Source organism: Pongo abelii, chromosome 21, assembly GCF_028885655.2.
Source record: "Pongo abelii isolate AG06213 chromosome 21, NHGRI_mPonAbe1-v2.0_pri, whole genome shotgun sequence".
Lineage (NCBI taxonomy): Eukaryota > Metazoa > Chordata > Mammalia > Primates > Hominidae > Pongo > Pongo abelii.
Genome location: NC_072006.2, coordinates 39,061,246 through 39,085,059, shown reverse-complemented (window position 1 = coordinate 39,085,059; position 23,814 = coordinate 39,061,246). Strand labels below are relative to the sequence as shown.

Genomic DNA, 23,814 nt, shown 5'->3' with positions numbered 1-23,814 from the left:
TCTGTCTCCACCATGCTAATGAGAATAGAGAAAAGGGGCTTATATCTACCACTGGCCTAAGAGGTTAATCATAGCAGATTTAGAGTAAGACACCCTGTGAAGATGGTAAAACCCAGAGGAATAGTGAGCTTTATGTGTTGTTTTAGGAAGGGAAGCAGTTTCCTTTTATAGCATGTGTTATCATCTCTCTATTACTGATAAGGAAACTGAATCCCAGAGGGGAGAATTGACTTACTCAAGGTCATACAGCTAGAAACTGGTCTCTGGACTTCAGGCCCACTCTCTCCTCGATACTAATCTGCTTTGAGCACCCCCTTATGGATCTCCCTTCTTAGAACCACCTACAATGTGACTTTTGTTCAGTTTAGCACTTAATCATATTACAAAGTTATATGCAGTTTATAAATCCCAAAGTACTACATAAATGTATTTAGGAATCTCCTCTGCTGTCCTGTATAAAACTTAGATTTTCCTTTGTATTAATAATACATGTCTAACTCTCCAACTTGACAGTGAATTCCCAAAGTCAGGGTCTGAACCTCCTCCACCTGCTCCTCCTGTCTCTCGGCTCTGCTCCAGCTACCTGCACAGTAAATGTTTTCTGACAGGTTACCTTGTCCCCTCTCCCACAAAGGTCCTGAGTAGCAGGATGAAATGGGTTCTGCTGTTACCTCTCTAAGATCCATACTCTATACCAATTCATAGAGGCAGTAACAGACATTTAATTTCACCACCCTTCAGTGGCTTAGATGGCAAGTTGCCCAGGGGCAAGGGGAAGGGGGTTAGGTCTGGCAGCCACCTCAATGGGGCAAACAGGCAAAGGGCAGATAAGCACACAGACAAGCACACAGGGAAGCGGTGCCCACGGCAGTGCAGAAATGTATACCTGGGGCTGAACACGCTTGGATTTCTCTTTCAGCTTACCCTGTTAAGAGCCCAGGATGAAAAGGGTAGTGAGGAGGGTCCAAGTACACAGGGAGTGGGAGGAAAGGGTCAGTGTGTCATAAACCCCAAACTCCCTTCTCACTGGTCCTCCCAGCTTCCATTTTCCTGATCCTGATTCCAGCCCCTATATATGTAAAGCCCCTAACACTGATTGGGCTTTCCAACTTCCCTAAACTAGTCTATAGCCTCTCTAGCCCCAAGACCCCTCAGGGAGCCTCAAGTCACAGACTCTTATTCAACCCCAGAATTTTGATCCCTCATGCTTCTCAGCCTGGAGGCCATCACTGGGCATTTCTACCATTCCCACCAGAAGCCTGGGGGTCCAAAGCTAACAAAGGCCATATTGTGAGGGCTGGACTCTGGTCCTTCCAAGGTGGGCATCCCTTAGGCCACAAAGGTAGCCCACCCCACATCACAGCCCAGTAATGGAGATGACTATATATTGTCACTGAAGTTAGACATTTCTAACACAAGCCTAGGCCCTGAGGATCCCCCGTGCCCACAAGGATACCCCAACCAGCATAGGAGTCTCCCTTACAATCGCTTGTGCTATGTTCTCAAAAGGGCCTCTCTACCCACAGTCAAGGTCAAAGTCTTCCAGCTCCCACCTAGCCCTGCTAGAGGAGGCATTCCTAGAATTGCTCCTGGATCCTCAGTATACTGATGAGCAGGCAAAGAAGGACATCAGGAATTTTCTAGGCAGGAAAAGTGAAGGAATTTGAGCCTGGAGAAAGGCATAGCAGTGCCAGACTCACCTGCACATCCGGGCATGACCTCTTAATTGGGGGGGACTGGCTGGGGGAGTCACCCATGCCCAGCTCTGCCCGCCCCAGGTGCTTGACCACAATGCAGCATCTTACTGGGAAACCCCTGGAGAAGAGAAAAGCCTAAAGTGGTAGCCTTGTTGGCTCAAAGGGAACTTGGCAAGACCCGCCCATGTCCATTTAGGGTAGAGGGGACAAAGGGAACCTGGCACTGGGGAAAGGCTCAGTCAACTCAGACAGTAGCCAAACACACTTACTTCTCCTGGCACTTCTGCAGGGCCTCGTCAGCCAGCTCCTTCAGGTTCACAAGCTTTTCCCCCCTGTAGAAGGCATCTTTGGGGAGCAACAGACATTCCAGGCCTTAGTAAGCATCATGCTGCCTAGTAGGCACAATGTCCATGGGGCCCTTCCTGAGTGGGCCTCTTAACTCTGGCTCTTCCAGCTGATTCGAGCTGACAGAGGGTCAGCTGAGGTGGGACCAGGAGAGGAAAGGCAGGCAGTCTCTACCCTCTATGCTGAGTAGCCCCAAATACCAATGAGCTGATTGGAGACCAAGACTTGAGGTATGGGGGGTTCTGGAGAAGAGGTGAGAGAATTAGTCACCTGTAGTGATGAGAAGACTGCAGCTCGAATCCAAGATCCGTTCACATAGAGACTCTGAAGAGAAGCCTGCAAACTAGGGAAGGGAAGAAAGTCTGAGGGAGAGAAGAAAGCCCCAGGGATTGAATGAATGAGGAAAGGGGTTGCTCATGAAACTTGCAGGATCTCTAAGCCAGGGTCCTAGAAGAAACTGAATAACTGATATGGACCTATGACACAAACCTTCTAAGCTCCTTAGTTTGTTATTTAAGACCCTCCGTCATCTAGGCCCAACCTACTTCTCCAGAGCCCCACCCCCCAGGCCTGCCCCTTTTCACCAGCCCAAACTCCTACCACAATGGAGTGCAAAGCCCCAATGCGGGCACATGCCAGCATGGCCACCACAAGCTCTGGGATCATAGGCATGTAGATGGCCACTCGGTCCCCCTTCTGAATGCCTGCAGGTAAAAGCACAGAATATGAACCATGAACCCTTCTTGCTGCTACTTGCTCCCTCCCATCCAGCTGGCCTCCCTCCCAGCTGACCTGTTCTCTTCCCGTTACCAAATTCTTTCCATCCCTTGCCCTCTCCCCATAAGTCTCAGATACCCCAAGGCCAGGCCCCCAGTCCTTTCCCACACCCCCACACTCACCCTGTTTTCGGAGAACATTGCTGAACTGACACACTTGGACCAGAAGCTGATGGTATGTGATCTGAGTGGTCTCCCCTGGCTCATTGCCCTCCCTGAGACATACCAGAAAGAACCAGTGATTAGGGGTATAACTTCTTCCCCAAACAAGAAACAGGCATAGTCATAAAATCCATTCAGTGACACTAAGGCCTGGAACTGTTCTATGAGGGTGAGCTATCTGCCTACCATCAGTCTTGCCATCACCAATCTTGAGCTGACTGGTCAGATACTTTGGCCATTCAAGATACTTTATACACATGTTGTATGTCATTAGAAAATGCATTGTCCATCTCTGATCCCTGATAAAATGGAGTGATGGCCCCTTCTCTTCCATCCTAGTAATGTATTAAGGAGAAGTGATATCACAGATGTGATTCCTTCTGATGAGGCATCAAGACTGCATTATTCAGAGTAGGGTCTCCAGATCACTTGTGCCTAAATCATCTAGAGGATTTGCAGATTCCTGGGCCCCAGCTCAGACATACTGAATTAGAATCACAGGGTCCAAGGATCTGCTTCTTTATTACAAGATGGTACAAGGAATCAGGAGGCGATTCTGACACACACTTAACGTTTGAGAATTGGCCGGGCGCGGTGGCTCACGCCTGTAATCCCAGCACTTTGGAAGGCCAAGGTGGACAGATCAAAGGTCAGGAGTTTGAGACCAGCCTGGCCAACATGGTGAAACTGCGTCTCTACTAAAAATACAAAAATTAGCTGGGTGTGGTGGTGTGTGCCTGTAATCCCAGCTACTGGGGAGGCTGAGGCACAAGAATCCCTTGAACCCAGGAGGCGGAGGTTGCAATGAGCTGAGATCACAACACTACACTCCAGTCTGGATGACAGAGTGAGATTCCGTCTTGAATAAATAAATAAAGTTTGAGAATCACCATCCTGTATCAGGTGATTTCCATCTGCCTCCTCAGCCTTGCCTCCCACTCCTTCCTAGGCTTTAGCCTGGTTTACTTCAGTCATTCCTTCATGCATTCATTTGCTTATTCAACAACTACTATGTGCTATCTACATGTATAGAAATAAGGCACCAATGGGCTGGGCGTGGTGGCTCTTTCCTGTAATCCCAACACACTAGGAGACCAAGACAGGTAGATGACCTGAAGTCAGGAGTTTGAGACCAGCCTGGCCAATGTGGTGAAACCATGCCTCTACTAAAAATACAAAAATTAGCTGGGTGTGGTGGCACACACCTGTAATCCCAGCTACTTGGGAGGCTGAGGCAGGAGAATAGCTTGAAGGGAGGTGGAGGTTGTGGTGAGCCAAGATCGCGCCACTGCACTCCAGCCTGGGCGACAGAGTAAGACTGTCTCAAACAAACAAACAAAAGAAGAAAAAAGGCACCAATGAACAACATAAGTAAAATACCTGATATCATGGAGCTTATATTCCAATGATAGTGTGGGTAATAAACAAATAACAAATATAACCAGGATAATTTCAGATTATGATAAGCATTATAAAGGAAATAGAGCAGAATGATATAAAAATGAGTGACTAGGGAGAAATACTTTTAAAAAATATACTATCTTGGGTCAGGCATGGTGGCTCACACCTGTAATTCTAACACTTTAGGAGGCCAAAGTGGGCCCATCTATTGAGGCCAAGAGTTCAAGACCAGCCTGGCAACATAGCAAGACCGCATCTCTAAAAACATTGAGCTGGATCCGGCTGGGCACAGTGGCTCATACCTGTAATCCCAGCACTTTGGAAGGCCGAGGTGGTTGGATCACGTGAGGTCAGGAGTTCAAGACCAGCCTAACCAACATGGAGAAACCCTGTCTCTACTAAAAATACAAAAACAGCTGGGTGTGGTGGTGCATGCTTGTAATGCCAGCTACTCGGGAGGCTGAGGCAGGAGAATCACTTGAACCCGGGAGGCGGAAGTTGCAGTGAGCCGAGATTGTGCCACTGTACTCCAGCCTGGGCAACAAGAACGAAACTCTGTCTCAAAAAAAAAAAAAAAAAAAATTAGCTGAGTGCGGTGTCATGCACCTGTAGTCCCAGCCACTCATAAAGATGTGATGGGAAGATCTCTTGGCTCACGCCTGTAATCCCAACACTTTGGGAGGCCAAGGCAGGAGGATCACCTGAGATCAGGAGTTCAAGACCAATCTGAGCAACACAGCAAAACCTCATTGCTAAAAAAAAAATTGTTTTCAATTAGCTGAGCGTGGTGGTGCACACCTGTAGTCTCAGCTACTCAGGAGGTTGAGGCAGGAAGATCGCTTGTGCCCTGGAGGTCAAGGCTGCAGTGAGCTGTAATCGTGTCACTGAACTCCAGCCTGGACAAGAGTGAGTCCCTGTCTCAAAAAATAAATAAATAAATGTTTCCCTTAGTGGTTTTTTTCCAATTTTATGATTTTTTTGAATAAGTAATACATACAAGTGGGACTACATAACAAGATACATAATGAGAAGTGTTCTCCCCACTCCTATCTCCCAGTCACCCTGCCTACTGGCAAACCACAGTTTGGGTTTTGTGATTTGTTTTTTAGAGATAGGGTCTCACTCTATTGCATAGGCTGGAGTGCAGCGGCACAATCATAGCTCACTGCAGCCTCCAACTCCTGGGCTCAAGCAATCCTCTTACTTCAGCCTCCTGAGTAGCTAGGACTACAGGCACATGCTACCACACCTGGCTAATTTTTTTATTTTAAAATTTTTTGTAGAGGCAGAGTCTCGATATATTGTCCAGGGTGGTCTCCAAACTCCTGGCCTCAAGCAATCCTGCTTCAGCCTCTCAAAGTGCTGGGATTACAGGCGTGAGCCACCATGCCCAGGGCAAAACACTGTTACCAATATTCTGTGTAACTTTCCAGAAACAATCAATATTCAGACAGGACCACTCTTAGTAGGACACAGGGCTAGGGTAATTCAACTAGTGTGGAATGACCAAAATAATTACTTTGCAAGAAGTCTGTATCATTATGATCTTTAATAAGACCCTGGAGATATCATTGAAGACCGAAATTTGAAAACTGAATGTTAAAAAACTTAATTTTACAGAAGGCTGAGGCAGGAGAATTGCTTGAATCTAGGAAATGGAGGTTGCAGCAAGCTGAGACCGTGCCATCGCACTCCAGCCTAGGTGACAAAAGTGAAACTCTGTTTAAAAAAAAAAAAAAAAAATTTGGCCAGGCATAGAGGCTCACACCTGTATTCCCAGCACTTTGGGAGGCCAAGGCAGGCAGATCACCTGGGGTCAGGAGTTTGAGACCAGCCTGGCCAACATGGCAAAACCCCGTCTCTACTAAAAATACAAAAATTAGCCGGGCATGGTGGTTCACACCTGTAGTCCCAGCTACTTGGGAGGCTAAGGCGGGAGGATCATTTGAACCCAAAAGGTGAAGGCTACAGTGAGTGGCGATCACGCCACTGCACTCCAGTCTAGGCAACAGAGTAAGACTTTGTGTCAAAAAAACAAGGATTTTAATGTTGTTCAGAAAAGAGAGAAACACCTCATAGTCCCCAGTCAAGCACAGGGTAACAGGGGTAGGAAGAACTGCTCTACTTAAGGGACAGGTCTGTCAGACAAGCATATATACTACATGCATTTGTTTACATATTCTCATTTTGTCTACACAAATGATGGCATACAATACACACTATTCTGTATCTTGTTTTGTTATTATATGCATTCAATAAAATGCACAGATCTTACATGTAGAAGTTGATCATCTTGATTTTTCAAATTTAACAATATACCTTGATATCATTCTTCACCAAGACTTAAAGAACTATTTCTCTTTTTTATTTGTTGTTGTTGTTGTTTTTGAGACAGGGTCTTACTCTGTCACTCAGGCTGGGGTGCAGTGGCACCATCACAGCTCACTGCAGCCTCAACCTCCCAGACTCAAGTGATCCTCCCACCTCCGCCTCTTGAGCAGTTGGGACTACAGGCCAGAGCCACCATGTCTGGCTACTTTTTTTTTTTTTTTTTTTTTTTGCAAAGACAGGATCCTACTATGTTGCTCAGGCTGGTCTGGAACTCCTGGCCTCAAGTGATCCTCCAATCCTCCTGCCTCAGCCTTCCTTCCAAAGTGTTGGGATTATAGGTGTGAGCCATGGCGCCAAGCTTAAAGAGCTATTTCATTATCTTTCTCAGCTGCAAAATATTCCACTGTTTGTATGTACTGTAATTTATTTAACAAATAAATGCTTCAATGAATATTTTTATTTTTAGGTCACTTTACTCACTTGCAAGCATATCTGTAGGATGAATTACCAGAAGTGGACCTGTTGGGTCAAGAGATGTGTGCTTTTTTTTTTTTTTCCAAGATGGAGTTTTGCTCTTGTTGCCCAGGCTGGAGTAAAATGGCGTGATCTTGGCTCACTGCAACCTCCGCCTCCTGGGTTCAGGCAATTCTTCTGCCTCAGACTCCTGAGTAGCTGGAATTACAGGCGTGCGCCACCACGCCTGGCTAATTTTTGCATTTTTAGTAGAGATGGGGTTGCCCCATGTTGGTCAGATTGGTCTTGAACTCCTGACCTCAGGTGATCCACCCGCCCTGGCCTCCCAAAGTACTGGGATTACAGGCGTGAGCCACCATGCCTGGCCGATGTGTGCATTTTAAATATTGATAAATATTAGGGAACAACTACTTTAAATAAGATGGTCCTGGAAGGCCTCTCTCTGGAGAGGTGATATTTGAGCCAAGACCTGAATAACGAGGTAGGCAATCATACTAATTCTTGGGAAGAGTATTCTGGGGAAAGGGAGCATCAAGTGGAAAGGCACTGAGACCTTTTCAAAGAAAGAAAGAAAGACAATATGGCTAGATTTCAGTGAACAAGAAGTTGGGTAAGAATGAGAGGTAGGCAGCAGCCAAATCACATACAGCCTTGTAGGCAATAGTAAGAAGTTCGAATTTTACTGTAAGTGGATTCCTGGTTTCCTTTGGCAAGTTCAGGTCCACCTCCACACTTTTGACCACGCCATTGCCCCTGCTCAGAATATTCTCCGTCCTCCTTCAGACACCAGCACCATGTGGCTCTCTCTTAGCACCACAGACCATTGCTTCCCCTCTCCTTCCTTACTGCACAGAGCACTTATGAAGGAGGTAACTGAAACCTAGAGAAATGTAGTGGCTTGGCCAAGGTCACACAATAATAAGTGGCAGAGCCAAGAATAGATGCTCAGGTCTTCTGATTTCAAGTCAGGACTCTCCCTCATAGTGTGAAGGACAGGGACTGGCAGGGAAGCCAGGCCTTTTCTTACTAACAGAGGTCACACAGAAGATTATCAGCCTTTTCCCAGTTCCTGGCTCGATGAGTCAGTAGGCTTTAACCCTCCTAGGGATAAGAGAAGCCAAACACAGGGAGCTTACTAAAGTGGGAAAGAACAGGGAGAGAGGAAGCTGGCAAACGGCCCTGAATGCCAGAGGCAGAAAAGCCATTTCCTTAACTGGCTCACTGACAAGTGCCACAGGAACTTTAGAACGTCTCCGGTTATGGCTGAATGCCAACATATACATACCCAAGCACACGTGTCCCCATATGCAAACCACACACCAACTCACCTATGTGTGCTCACTTATATAAAATCACATATACAAATATACAAACATTCTAGGCATAAAAGCTGCCCATCTGCACACATAGGCACAAATAAGGATAAATATATGCACCCAGGATTCAAACGTGGACTTATCTGTATCTGCAAGTACAACCACCACATACATGTAGCCACCTATGTGCACAGTGTGCCCCTTCAGAAACTCTCTATCAAATCATTCTATTTTGCCAGGTGCCACACATGTAATCCCACACTTTGGGAGGCTGAGGTGGGTAGATCACTTGAGGCCAGGAGTTTGAGACCGGCCTGGCCAACATGGCGAAGCCCTAACTCTACTAAAAAGACAAAAATTAGCCGGGCATGGTGGCGCATGCCTGTAATCCCAGCTACTCAGGAGGCTGCGGGGGAGGATCACCTGAGCCCAGGAGGTGGAGGTTGCAGTAAGCTGAGATTGCGCCATTGCACTCCACCCTGGGTGACAGGGCAAGACTGTCTCAAAAAAAAAAAAAAAAATTCTGTTTTATGTTTTTCATGAAACGTTCCATTATTTGAAATTATCTCATGTATGTTAATTACTTATATATTATCTGTTTTCTTCACTGGAATATAAGCTCCATGATAGCAGAGATCTTTTTTTTTTTTTTTTGAGATGGAGTCTCGCTCTGTCACCCAGGCTGGAGTGCAATGGTGCGATCTCGGCTCACTGCAACCTCTGCCTCCCGGGTTCAAGCAATTCTCCCTGCCTCAGCCTCCCAAGTAGCTGGGATTACAGGCACCCACCAACACACCTGGCTAATTTTTGTATTTTTAGTAGAGACGGGGTTTCAACATGTTGGCCAGGCTGGTCTCACACCCCTGACCTCAGGTGATCCGCCTGCCTTGGCCTCCCAAAGTGCTGGGATTACAGGCGTGAGCCACTGCACCCAGCTGACAGCAGAGATCTTATTTTCTTCACTGCTACATCCCTAGCACCTCAAGTACAGCCTAGTACATAGAGGGTACACAAGAAGAAATAAGCACAACCTATGCAAGTACAACTTACTTGAGCCCACTTCCAACCCTAACACACACACACCCCACAGTGTGCATTCCTCTCCTTGGCTATGGGCTCAAGTTATACATTATTGATATAGGCACCTTACTCATTCCAGTGTCTTCTTTCTCTGACATACACACCAGGCTGGGGCCCCTGGCTGGTTGGGAAAGGTGAGGGGCAGGGTATTGGCCTACTGCAAAATCCCAAGTCCTCTAGGGTATCAGAACTCTTTTTTTTTTTTTTTTTTTTTTGAGACGGAGTCTCGCTCTGTTACCCAGGCTGGAGTGCAGTGCCGCAGTCTCGGCTCACTGCAAGCTGTGCCTCCTGGGTTCACGCCATTCTCCTGCCTCAGCCTCCCGAGTAGCTGGGACCACAGGCGCCCGCCACCACGCTCGGCTAATTTTTTGTATATTTAGTAGAGACGGGGTTTCACCGTGTTAGCCAGGATGGTCTCAATCTCTTGACCTTGTGATCCGCCCACCTCGGCCTCCCAAAGTGCTGGGATTACAGGCGTGAGCCACTGCGCCCGGCCAGGATATCAGAACTCTTAAAAGAACATCCAATTTAGTTTCTTAATTCTGAGATCCAAAGAGGCTATTAGCTATGCTTGGCATCACAGGGTGGGTTACCACAGCAGAGCAGGGACCAGGACTTAAGGTCCAGGCTTCTTTCCTCTACACCAGGAGCTGCAAGCTCAAAAATTGGCAGGATCTAGGCATGGAATGTAAATAAGTGGACTACATGAAAGAAAACATATGATAAAGATAAGAAATAGTTCCCTTTCCACTTCCCTATAAGAAAACAGCAGCACATGTATAATAAACCTTAGCCTCAGTTTCAGGGGAACAATAGGGAAGGGGAAGGACGGGAAAACTGGCAAATGCATGCTCTGGCAAAAGGAGGCATCTAGTACCTAAACTTGGTTCCTGTCAGCTTTTGCCTGCTAGGAATCAGGGCTCAATGTTGTCAATTTTTTCGATTTTTCACTAGTAGCCTGGAATCTATTTTTGTCAAAACTTTTGAATTGGCCAGGTGCGGTGGCTCACGCCTGTAATCCCAGCACTTTGGGAGGCCAAGGCGGGCGGATCACGAGGTCAGGAGATCGAGACGATGGTGAAACCCCATCTCTACTAAAAATACAAAAAATTAGCCGGGGGTGGTGGCGGGCGCCTGTAGTCCCAGCTACTCGGAAGGCTGAGGCAGGAGGATGGCGTGAACCCAGGAGGCGGAGCTTGCAGTGAGCCGAGATCATGCTACTGCACTGCACTCTGCACTCCAGCCTGGGCGACAGAGCGAGACTCCGTCTCAAAAAAAAAAAAAAAAACTTCTAAATTTATATAAGTGTTGACCACTAATTTTTTTAAAGCTTTAAGGCCAGTTGCAGTGGTTCATGCCATAATACCAGCACTTTGGGAGGGCAAAGCAGGAGGACTGTTTGAGGACAGGAGTTCAAGACTGGCCTGGGCAACATAGTGAGAACTTGTCTCTACAAAAAATTTTATAATTAGCCAAGCATGGTAGCTAATGCCTATGGTCCCAGCTACTCGAGAGGCTAAAACAGGAGGATCACATAAGCCCGGGAGGTCAAGGCTACAGTGAGCCATGCTGATGCTACTGCACTCTAGCCTAGCAACAGAGACCTGTCCTGCCCCTCCCTACCAAAAAAAAAAAAAAAAAAAAAAAGTTTTAAACACTGTGAATCAAACAAAACTATTGATGAGAAATTTAGCTGGTGGGATAACATGGGGAACCCTTGGTATAAACCAAACTACTTTTCCTTCACCTGGAGGCCATATGGTTGGTGTGACAACCCATGGTACACAGTCACTAGTCCTTCTCATCTTCTTCCCCTAGGGAACCTCCTCCAAGGAGCCTTCTCCAACTACTTCATTCTCACACTCTGGAAATTTACTTTAACCCATTATTGATTCAAAATCCATTTAGAATTAGACTACCTCTCTTCACATCTATTTCTACCATCCTAGTCCAAAACTACCATTAGGTAGGTCGGATTATGTCACCCCTCTGCTCAGAATGCTCAGATCACTTCCCATTTCATTTTGAATAAAAGTCAAAGTCCTCACAATGGCCTACATGATCTAGTCCCTGATTTCCTTTCTGTCTTCATATACAACTATTCTCTCTTCCTCTCCCTCTCCCTCTGCTCCAGCCAAACGGCCTCCCCAGTGTTTGGCAAAAGCACCAAGAACATTTAACCTCAGAGCCTTTGCCCTCTACTTGGAATGTTCTTTCCCTAGATAGCCACATGACTTATTCCCTATCTTTGAGTCGTTGCTCAAATGTTGGCTTCTCAGTAAGGTCATCTTTGATCACCACATTAAAAAAAAAAAAAAAAAATACTCCCTGCACCCCTCTTCAGCCGCAGGTTCTCTGAATTAACATTTTCCATGAAATTTTTGTTAGTTTCCCTTTTTCTCACCTACCCAAAAGCTAAAAGTTCTTTCTTCCTCCCAAAGCCCTTTATCTCACTTTCTTTGTGATCTGCTTTTCTAGCTTTTATTATATTTATTTGGGCCTTATCTTTCCCATTATACCCTGAGCTCTTGGAGGGCAGAGATCACGTCTTCTTCTTCTCTGTCTCCTCCAAGCACAGCTGGCACAATATGTATTCGAGGGTCATGGCTGAATAACCGAAAGACTGGTAATTGACTAATGACAGGGAAGACTGGGGCTACCCCCCCCTTTTTTTTTTTTTGTTTTTGTTTTTGAGACAATGTCTCACTATGTTGCCCAGGCTGGTCTTAAACTCTCGGGCTCAAATGATTCTCCCACCTCAGCCTCCAGAGTAGTTGGGACTACAGGCATGCACCACTGCACCCAGCTCCCCTCTTTATATGAGAAGGATAGTCATTGAATTGAAGATTTTAATTCCCTAGAACTACAAGTAAGGCACAGGATAGGAAGAAACAGCTGAGGGAAAGACTGAGTTCTTTACAGAGGCATCAGATGGAGGAGAAACACCCAGGCGAGAAGAGACACCAAACCTGTTATGAGAGGAGATGAGAGGAACACTGAACTGAGATGTTTAGCGTGTGGAAGAGAAGATATTGAGAGATATGATAGCAAGTCTCAAAAATCTGTATCTTCATTGCCTCCACCCCGGTCAAGCTGCCTTCATCTCTTGCCTGGATGACCACAATGCCCACCTAACTGGTCTCCCACTTCACTCTTGCCCCCTTCCAGTCCACACATCACCCAGCATGATCTGTGATCTTTTTTTTTTTTTTTTTTTTTTTTTTGAGAGAGTCTCAGTCTGTTACCCAGGCTGGAATGCAGCAGTGGTGTGATCTCGACTTACTGCAACCTCTGCCTGCCAGGTTCAAATGATTCTCCTGCCTCAGCCTCCCAAGTAGCTGCGACCACAGGTGCATGCCACCATGCCTGGCTTAATTTTTGTATTTTTAGTAGAGATGAAGTTTTACCATGTTAGCCAGTCTGGTCTTGAACTCCTGACCTCAAGCAATCTGCCTGCCTTGGCTCCCAAAGTGCTGGGATTACAAGCATTAGCCACTGCACCCGGCCACAGAATGATCTATTAAAAACATAAATTGGCCAGGCATGGTGGCTTATGCCTGTAATCCCAGCATTTTGGGAGCCAAGGTGGGAGGATTGCTTGGGCCCAAGATTTTGAGATCAAACTGGGCAACACAGTGAAATGCTCTCTCTACTAAAAAAAAAAAAAAAAAGCCAGGTGTGGTGGCGCATGCCTATAGTTTCAGCTACTCAGGAGGCTGAGGTGGGAGGATCACTTGAGCCCAGGAGGTGGAGATTGCAGTGAGCCGAAATGTTGCTACTGCACTCCATCCAGGGCAATAAAGCCAGATCTTGTCCCTAAATAAATAAAATAAACAAACAAACAATAAAACAAACCACAAATCAGATCATATCACCTCCTGCTTAAAACCCTTTAACAGCTTCCACTGCATATAGAAGAAAATCCACGCTCCTACTATGCCTTGTATCCTCCCCAACTTCATCTTGTGCCATTCTCCTATTCTGCCTACTAGGCTCCAAACATGCTGGCCTTCTGACTGATAAAACATGCCATGTTCTTTAACTATCCTTCCCCAACTCTTCTTGTGTTTCAAATCTCAGCTTAAATGTCACCTCCTAGTGACCCCTGACCACCCTAAGCAGATCAGCCCTTCTTGTTATTCTTCATCATAACACTGCTTATTTTCTTCACAGCATTTTTCTCAAACTATACTTCTTTTGTTATTTATTTGTTTACTTACTGTTATTGTTGTTAATATTAATAGCATTAATAATATTATTGTTTACTTATTATTTTTGCTAATTGTCTATCTTCCCTACTAGACAGAAGACAGTTTCTGAAGGCAGAGGCCAAGTTGGTCTTGTTCACTGCTGAATCCCTCATTGTCTCACACAGAACCTTGTATATAATAGGTGTTCAGTAAATTTTTGCTGAATGAATGCATGAATCTAAAGGATTATTATGGGAAAAAGTAGACTAATGTAGTATAACTATAAATGGAAAACCCACGTCAATTGGGAGAGCTCCATATTAAAAAAAAACCTTTCTAACTGTTAGAGATGTCCAAAGATGGAAGGCACTCCTTCAGGAGTTTTCTGACCCTGGAGATATCATGTTGAATCTGGGATTTGTAGGGATACCAAAGAGCAGACTCCACAATATGGCTGGGGACCAAGCAAGACCAGTGTTTCTCAAAGAGTGGTCAGATAGTGTTAATAATGCAGTACCAAGTTCCCATGCATAGGATTGTTCAGGTTGGGCCAGGATAACCCTGACACCTACTTCTACTAGATTATTCTCCAGGGAGTGGGGCCTTGAAATTTTCATTGCATAAGCTCCCCATATAATTCATGGTTATTGAAGTTTGAGATGACCTTTATGGCCCTTCTAACTTTGAGATTCTTTGATTCTATAAAATGAAAAAACAATGTGAAAGAGTTCTGTGATCCATAAAGCACTGCACAATTGTGGAGCACTCAAGATATAAGTATACCCACAAGTCAATTTCCCTTTCACCAGGGAATGGGAGCAATGTACCTTGACTAATTAGCAGCCTAATGTTCCCTCTGGGTGCTTCTGCCCTAGCTGCAGTAAGTAACAAGAAGGGCTGAAGGAGGAGGTAGATGGAGGCACACCCCAAAAACTGAACCACAGATTACTCAGAATGCCAGAGGAGGGCCAGATATGGTGGCTCATGCCTGTAATCCCAACACTTTAGGGGCCGAGGTGGGAGGATCACTTGAGGCCAGGAGTTAGAGACTAGACTGGACAACAAAGCAAGATCCTGTCAAAAAAAGAAAGAAAAGAAAAGAGAAAAAGAAAGAATTCCAGAAGAGGATGGCACTTTTGAGACTCACCACTCTTATTTACCGTTGAGAAACCTATGGCACAGAAATGGAAAGTGATGACCTCAAGGTTACTTACAAATTAGTAGCAACACTATTCTAAAGCACTGTTGTCCAAAATGGTAGTCACTAGCCACATATAGCTATCAAACACTAGAAATGTGGCGGAAGAACTGGATTATTTATTTTACTTAATTTTAATTACTATAAATATCAATAGTTACATGTAGTTAGTGGCTTCCATGTTGGATAGCACAATTCTTGAGTCTAAATGTCTAGTTCAGGGCCCTCTCCTCCTAAAAATGACATGGCCTCCAAAAGGGAGGTATTGTTTCCAAATTCAGAATTAACATAAGGAAAAAAATAAAAATGTAGGAACTCTGAGAACTGTGAGGTTGACAACTACCAAGGATGGAATTTTAGTGTACTTATCAGAAATTCATCATTCTGTTTGGTTTTCCCTTAGTTCCTTAGAAAAAGTTCCTTTTGAAAACACCACAGATTTCTGGTTTCAAGTGATATCTAACTTGCAGACCCTAATGCAGCCTCACTCGGCTCCTGATTCAAAAACTGGAATCAACTGTCATCCTATCACCCAAATTTGGACGGGCTTTCCACCAACTCAAAACTGATGAAACTAGAGTAAATAGCCTCAGTCAGTGGACTATTTATGAAATTTCTCCCTAAACATCGATTCCTCACCTATTGAGGGAGCCAGGTCTGTACCAGCCAGTCTTCAAAAGGCAGTTAATGGGCCAGGTGCAGTAGCTCATGCCTGTAATCCCAACACTTTGGGAGGCCAAGGTGGGAGGATCACCTGAGGTCAGAAGTTCGAGACCAGCCTGGCCAACATGGCCAAACCCCGTCTCTACTAAAAAAAAAAAAAATTTAGCCGGGCATGGTGGCACGCACCTGTAGTCGCAGCTACTCGGGAGGCGGAAACATGAGAATCTCTTGAACCTGGGAGGCAGAGGTCGTAGTGAGCCAAAATTGTGCCACTGCACTCCAGCCTGGGCGACAGAGCGAGACTGTCTCAAAAAAAAAAAAAAAAAAAAAAAAAAAAAAAAAAAAAGTCAGGCATGGTCAAGGAGATACAAATCAAAATAACAATCAGATCCCACTTCACACTCACTAAGATGGCCATAATCAAACAAACAGACAATAACAAGTGCTGACAAGCATGTGCAGAAATTGGAAACCTCATACATTGCCGGTGGGAATATAAAATGGTTCAGCTACTTTGGAAAACAGTCTGGCAATTCCTCAATAGGTTAAATATAGACTTACCATATGACTCAGCAATTACACTCCTAGCTATATACCCAAGAGAATTGAAAACATACATCTACACAAAAACATGTACCCAAAGGTTTGTAGTAGCGTTATTCATGAGATCAGAAAGTGTAAACAACCCAAATGTCCACCAATTGAGGAATGAATAAAGAAAAATGTGGGGCCGGGCGTGGTGACTCATGCCTGTAATCCCAGCACTTTGGGAGGCTGAGGCGGGTGGATCACGAGGTCAGGTGTTCGAGAGCAGCCTGGCCAGCATGGTGAAACCCCGTCTCTACTAAAACTACAAAAATTAGCCAGGCATGGTGGCCAGTGCCTGTACCTCAGCTGCTCGGGAGGCTGAGGCAGGAGAATCGCTTGAACCTGGGAGGCGGAGATTGTAGTGAGCCGAGATCATGGCATTGCACTCCAGCCTGGGCAACAAGAGCAAGACTCCATCTCCAAAAAAAAAGAAAGAAAGAAAGAAAGAAAAATGTGATAATGTTGAGAGGTGACAGCGTGCTGGCAGTCCTCACAGCCCTTGCTCGCTCTCGGCGCCTCCTCTGCCTGGGCTCCCACTTTGGGGGCACTTGAGGAGCCCATCAGCCCACCGCTGCACTGTGGGAGCCCCTTTCTGGGCTGGCCAAGGCCGGAGCCGGCTCCCTCAGCTTGCAGGGAGGTGTGGAGGGAGAGGCGGGAGCGGGAACCCGGGCTGCGCGCAGGAGCTTGCGGGCGGCTGGAGTTCCCGGTGGGTGTGGGCGTGGGCTTGGCAGGCCCCGCACTCGGAGCAGACGGCCGGCCTGGCCGGCCCCGGGCAATGAGGGGCTTAGCACCCGGGCCAGCAGCTGCGGAGGGTGTACGGGGTACCCCAGCAGTGCCGGCCCACTGGCGCTGCGCTTGATTTCTCGCCGGGCCTTAGCTGCCTCCCCGCGGGGCAGGGCTCGGGACCTGCAGCCTGCCATGCCTGAGCCTCCCCAACCCCCACCGTGGGCTCCTGTGCGGCCGGAGCCTCCCCGACGAGCACCGCCCCCTGCTCCACGGCACCCAGTCCCATCGACCACCCAAGGGCTGAGGAGTGCAGGCGCAGGGCGCGGGACTGGCAGGCAGCTCCACCTGCAGCCCTGGTGCGGGATCCACTGGGTGAAGCCAGCTGGGCTCCTGAGTCTGGTGGGGACGTGGAGAACCTTTAGGTCTAGCTAAGGGATTGTAAATGCACCAATCAGCACCCTGTGTCTATCTCAGGGTTTGTGAATGCACCAATCGACACTCTGTATCTAGCTACTCTGGTGGGGCCTTGGAGAACCTTTATGTCTAGCTCAGGGATTGTAAATACACCAATCGGCACTTTGTATCTAGCAAAAGGTTTGTAAACACACCAATCAGCACCCTGTGTCTAGCTCAGGGTTTGTGAATGCACCAATCGACACTCTGTATCTAGCTACTCTGGTGGGGACTTGGAGAACCTTTGTGTTGACACTCTGTATCTAGCTACTCTGGTGGGGACTTGGAGAACCTTTGTGTTGACACTCTGTATCTAACTAATCTGGTGGGGACGTGGAGAACCTTTGTGTCTAGCTCAGGGATTGTAAACGCACCAATCTGCACCTTGTCAAAACAGACCACTTGGCTCTACCAATCAGCAGGATGTAGGTGGCGCCAGATAACAGAATAAAAGCAGGCTGTCCAAGCCAACAGTGGCAACCCGCTCAGGTCCCCTTCCACACTGTGGAAGCTTTGTTCTTTCACTCTTTGCAATAAATCTTGCTGCTGCTCACTCTTTGGGTCCACACTGCCTTTATGAGCTGTAACACTCACTGTGAAGGTCTGCAGCTTCACTCCTGAGCCAGCGAGACCATGAACCCACCAAAAGGAAGAAACTCCCAACACATCCGAACATCAGAAGGAACAAACTCCAGACGTGCCACCTTAAGAGCTGTAACACTCACCGGGAGAGTCCGTGGCTTCATTATTGAAGTCAGTGAGACCAAGAACCCACCAATTCTGGACACAATGTGATACAGTTATACAATGCAACATTATTCAGTAATGTAAAAGGATGAAGTACTGATATATGGTATAACATGGATGAACTTTTTTTTTTAAGACAGTCTCACTTTGTTGCCCAGGCTGGAGTGTGGTGGCATGATCTTGGCTCACTGCAACCTCCGTCTCCTGGGTTCAAGCAATTCTCCTGCCTCAGCCTCCCAAGTACCTGGAATTACAAGCATGCACCACCATGCCCGGCTAATTTTTATATTTTTAGTAGAGATGGGGTTTCATCATGTTGGCCATGCTGGTCTCAAACTCTCAACCTCAGGTGATCCGCCAACCTCAGGTGATCCGCCTACCTTAGCCTCCCAAAGTGCTGGGATTACAGACATGAGCCACTGCATCCGGCCTATAACATGGATGAACCTTGAAAACATTATGCTTAGTGAAAGAAACCAGACACAAAGGGCCACATATTATATGATTCCATTTATATGAAACATCCAGAATAAGGCAGAGCCTTAGAGACAGAAAGTAGATTAGTGGTTGCCTAGAGCTAGAGGGGAAGAAGTTGGGGGAAAATGAAAAATGACTGCTAATGAGTATTGCACTTCTTTTGGGGGTGATGAAAACGTTCTAAAGTTGAAAGTGGTACACCTTTGCAAATATATTAAAAATATGAATTGTATACTTTAAATGGGTGAATTATATGGTATAAATTATATCTCAATAAAAAATATAATTGCGATTTTGATTGGAATTGCAATAAATGTACAGATTAATTTGGAAAATACAGACATCTTTACAAACCTTCCTTTCCAGAAAGGTTGTAACTATTCATTCATTGGAAAGATTAAGCACTATTCATTCATTCATTCTTGCCTCTATTTCTTTTTTTTTTTTTTTTTTTTCTTTTTTTGAGACAGAGTCTAGCTCTGTTGCCCAGGCTGGAGTGCAGTGGTGCTATCTCGGCTCACTGCAACCTCTGCCTCCCGGGTTCAAGCAATTCTCATGTCTCAGCCTCTCGAGTAGCTGGGACTACAGGCCCCCACCACCATACCCGGCTAATTTTTATATTTTTAGTAGAGACAGGGTTTCACCATGTTGGCCAGGCTCTTGACCTCAAGTGATCCACCCGCCTTGGCCTCCCAAAGTGCTAGGATTGCAGGCGTGAGCCACCATGCCCAGCCTTTCTGTTTATTTCTAAAGACAACACTTGGGCACTTATTTTTTTCTAGCACTACAGTCCTATGTAGACATCTGTTTCCCTCACTGGATTATGAGTTCCTTAATGGCAGACAGCGTATCTTTTTATATGTTTTCTCCTCAGTGCTTACCACAAAGGCCAATACACAGTGAGCACTTAATACATAATTGTAAAATGAATAGATAAAAGAATGAATAAACAAATGAACAAACTTATCTCTGCTTATATGACCAGCTGGATCCAGGATGATCAAAGAGAGAAAGTATGGAAGGAGAGGGGATAAGATAGGATACAGATAAACAAGATAGATGCTGGACAGGCAGAGGAAAGATAAGAGTGGAATTTGTGGAATGGATTTTGGAATCATGTCAAGAAGTGTTTCTTGAGCTCCTACAGTGGGCTCAGTCTGGGACTCTGTGAAGAGGCTGGAAGAGACCCCTGGAGCTGAGGTTCAGAGTATGGGACTCCTGCCCTGCAGTCTGGGCTATTATTGTACCCTGTCCTCTTGCCAGCTATTTTCAGGCCTTGATCCAAATACCTTGTGCATGTTCCCCTTGGCCAAAGTGGCTTTGGTGCCCGATGGATTGTGTACCTCTTCTCTTTTCTCACTGCCTACATGCCTACTTACAGGAGGGGAATCACACACTTGTTCCTACCATCTTGTGTCCCATGCTGGCCTTACCTACAACAAGTGAATGAGGGCAGAGTATTTGGAATGCAGCCCAAAAGAGGAATATGCCTAGAGCAGAAACAGAAAGTGGAAAGAAAATCCAGGGGCATCATTTTATACGTACATCAAGTCTCTCAAGTATAACAGACACATGCAAAAACATTCATTACAATGGTTCTCTATTATCTAGGTCAAAGGCAGTTTAAATCATTAGTCCTCAATCTAGGGTACTCTATTCCTGTGAGTACCTGCACAGAAAAATATGAAGAGAATAAATGTCTAGATCCTCAACTTCCATATGTAATATTTCCTAACAATGATCTGTCTGAGTTGGTTCTTCTTTCTCACTCTCTTTTACAATTACCCTTCTCCCATGTTAAACAAGAATGTCATAGCTCTCTCTTATCTCAAACTTTATTATGGTACAATGACAGGGTATGAACAAAGTGTTAAACAAAGGGACAATTTGAGAATGTATAACTTCTGAGGGAGAGCCCCAAGAAAGCAAATCAATGAGAGCTTCTCCGAGAAATCAGTATTGAAAGAATTGGCATCTTAATTCATCCACGTAACAAACTCATGGCAAGACTACTTGCCTTATATCTCTTAGAATTACAACTCAGAAGTGAAACAGTTATCACAGAGTCATATATTAACATATTTATCTTAAGAAAGAAGTTAGGCAATTTCTAACAAAGTAGATCTGATTTGGCTGATTATGTTGAGTGATAACTGGCTATGCAAAATAGGTTATATGGTAGATGTCTTCTATAAATTATATGAGCTAAATTTGCAGTGCCAACATCTTGAAAGAGCTATAACCTATATGTGCATATATATATGTGTGTATATAACATGTAAAATATTTTGGAAATTCGATTTTTTGCAATTTTTAAATCTTATAAAATTTTTAGATATGAACATTATGTCAAGAGCTACATAATTTTTCAAAATTCTTCTAGGTATACAATTTTAAGAGTTTAAGGTTGTTAACCTAAATAATTTTTCAATGGTACTTTGTCCCTCCCCCCAACATCAGAATTGTCTGAGGAGGTTACAAAAATACAAGTCAGAGGTCTTATCCTCTGGAGATTCTAACTCAATAGTCTGGGATAAGGTCCAGAAATCTGGATTTCTAACGACATCCTCAGGTAATTATTTACATAAACTAAAATTGGGAAACCCTGGCTCTGAATATGGAGTCACCAGACTAGATTGTTTACCCCTAATTCAATGTATAATTTACACAAACTTTCCCCTCTCTCTGAGCCTATTCTTGTGGTCTTAGCAAGTAGAGCATGGCTATCCATATAAATAAAATTAGATTTCTGTCAGTTTGTTTCCCATCATATGAAAACAACTAGACAGATTTTTAACAAATCCGGATGTTGTATTAGGATTCTCTAACTTCTTTTTTGAGACAGGGTCTCACCCAGGCTGGAGTGCAGTGGCATGATCACCGCTCACTGCAGCCTCGACCTCCCAGTCTCAAGCAATCCTCCCACCTCAGCCTCCCAAATATCTGAGACCACAGGCATGCATGACCATACCCAGCTAATTTTTTATTTATTATTATTTTTTTTTTGAGACAGAGTCTCACTCTGTCACCCAGGCCAGAGTGCAGTGGCATGATCTTGGCTCACTTCAACCTCTGCCTCCCAGGTTCAATTGATTCTCCTGCCTCAGCCTCCCGAGTAGCTGGGATTACAGGTGTGAGCCACCACGCCTGGCCTAATTTTTAAATTTTTTGTAGAGATGGGGTCTACCTGTGTTGCCCAGGCTGATCTCAAACTCCTGAGTTCAGTGATCCTCCCTCCTCAGTCTCCCAAAGTTCTGGGATTACAGGCATGAGCCACTGTGCCTGGCAGATTCTCTAACTCACTATATGTGGCAGTTTGGAGGACACCTCAAATAACCATCCTCAAAAGCAGCTCAGAAACTAAAGTTCAACAAGAACCCTCTGTGACTGCTCCTTTGGATAGATTTTCATGTATTAAAATATCATGGTCAAAAAGAAGCAAAGGTTGGTTTCAAAAATTAGTCTCTAGTCAAAAAATCACACTTAGAAATGCAGGTGTTCATATGCTCTAGAGATGTTTTCTGTACAGGCAACTCTATGTGTAATGTATTCCAGGGTGAATAGTTTCAGGGTTGTATTTATTTTATTTAAATAAAATAATGATGCTCCATGATAGTAAAACTATAAGGTAACCATGATAATAAACCATGATAGTAAAACCATAAGTAGACCAGACCTTAGAACCCTAGAAGAGGGCTGTTCTAAAAACTTTATATCCCAAAAAGAGATAACAGGTAGTCCAAGGCCCTCCTATATCTGAGATTTTGCAGTCTTCTCTTGTACCTTCTCTAATTCAAAATTCCAAGCTGGCCGGGCACAGTGGCTCACATCTGTGATCCCAGCACTTTGGGAGGCTGAGGCAGGAAGCTCACCTGAGGTCAGGAATTTGAGACCAGCCTGGCCAACATGGCAAAACCTCGTCTCCACTAAAAATACAAAAAAAAAAAAAAAAAAAAAAATTAGCTGGGCATGGTGGTGTGTGCCTGTAATCCCAGCTACTCGGGAGGCTGAAGCAGGAGAATTGCTTGAACCCAGGAGGCAGAGGTTACAGTGAGCCGAGATCACAACATTGCACTCCAGCCTGAGCAACAAGAGCAAAACTCTGTCTCAAAATAAAAATAAAAATAAAATTAGCTGAGTCTGTTGGTGCATGCCTGTGGTCCTAGCTACTCAGGAGGCTGAGGTGGGAGGATCACTTGAACCTTGGAGTTTGAGGCTACAGTGGGCCACAATTGCACCACTGCACTCCAGCCTGAGCAACAGAGTGAGACAAACAAGGAAAGGAAAGGGAAGGAAACAAAAGGAGAAAGAGGAAAAAGGAAAAGGAAAAGGAGAGAGAAAGAAAAGAAAAATCTTAAGTATTATGAGAGATTATAAACTGAGTGGAGAGTGTGGCTGTCAATGAGGCTAATGTAATCTTAGATATGTAAAGTCAAAGAATGGTAATAGTACCCTGTTCAAGGCAGACCATAGCTGGAATACTTAATGAGAGATACTGGCCAACTAAAGTATATCCAGGGGAGACCGACATGGTTGTTTAGGAAGCCACATCATATGAGGAACCTGAGACTGTGGACTCAGTATCACCTCATTTATAAAACAAGAACACTAGACTAGATCAGGGGTTTTCAAACTGAGCTTTGCAAATCCCTAGGGATTCCAGACACACACCTCACAGGCAACACAGTGACAGGGTGGAGAAGCCTACAGAATGTGGCTCTAGGCCTCCCATCCATGCTCCAACCAGATCAGCACTGCTGTTACCTGTTTTAGGTATAGGGTTTTAGCATAATAATAAAAATAGCTAATACACTTTTTGCCAAGCACTAAGCCCTTTATATAGATTATTCCAATTCTTCCTTACAACAATCTATGTCACAGGACTTATTATTATTTCCATTTTACAGACATGAAAATTGAGGTTTAAAGAGGTGAGGTAACTTGCCCAACTAGTAAGTATTAAGGTAGAGATGTAGGAATTGAATCAGAATGACCCAGAATCAGAATGATAACTTATGGGGATTGTTAGGGATTGGGATATTGGTACTACAATTCCTGATTTGTGTGGGAATTCGACCCAATGACCTCTAAGGACTGAAACTGAGAGTCTTGAATTCTCAGAGGTTCAAGGTGTGAGACACTGGGGGTCATTACCAGTGCCCAACCTCTCCCAAACCAAATCCAGGAAGT

The 23,814-nt window shown here is 45.1% G+C and overlaps 1 protein-coding gene across 2 annotated transcripts in view; it reads right to left on the bottom strand.

Annotated features, from left to right (window-relative positions):
• ACSS2 (acyl-CoA synthetase short chain family member 2) overlaps nt 1–23,814 on the bottom strand; it is a 51,140-nt gene that overhangs the window by 11,794 nt on the left and 15,532 nt on the right. For both annotated transcript variants that reach the window (XM_024238754.3, XM_024238753.3), the window contains exons 3-7: nt 2,942–3,033; nt 2,643–2,746; nt 2,313–2,385; nt 1,967–2,042; nt 1,701–1,815 (exon numbers count right to left, since the gene is read on the bottom strand). In XM_024238754.3, the coding sequence (XP_024094522.1) occupies nt 1,701–1,815; nt 1,967–2,042; nt 2,313–2,385; nt 2,643–2,746; nt 2,942–3,033 (460 nt within the window). The remainder of the gene's footprint in view (nt 1–1,700; nt 1,816–1,966; nt 2,043–2,312; nt 2,386–2,642; nt 2,747–2,941; nt 3,034–23,814) is intronic.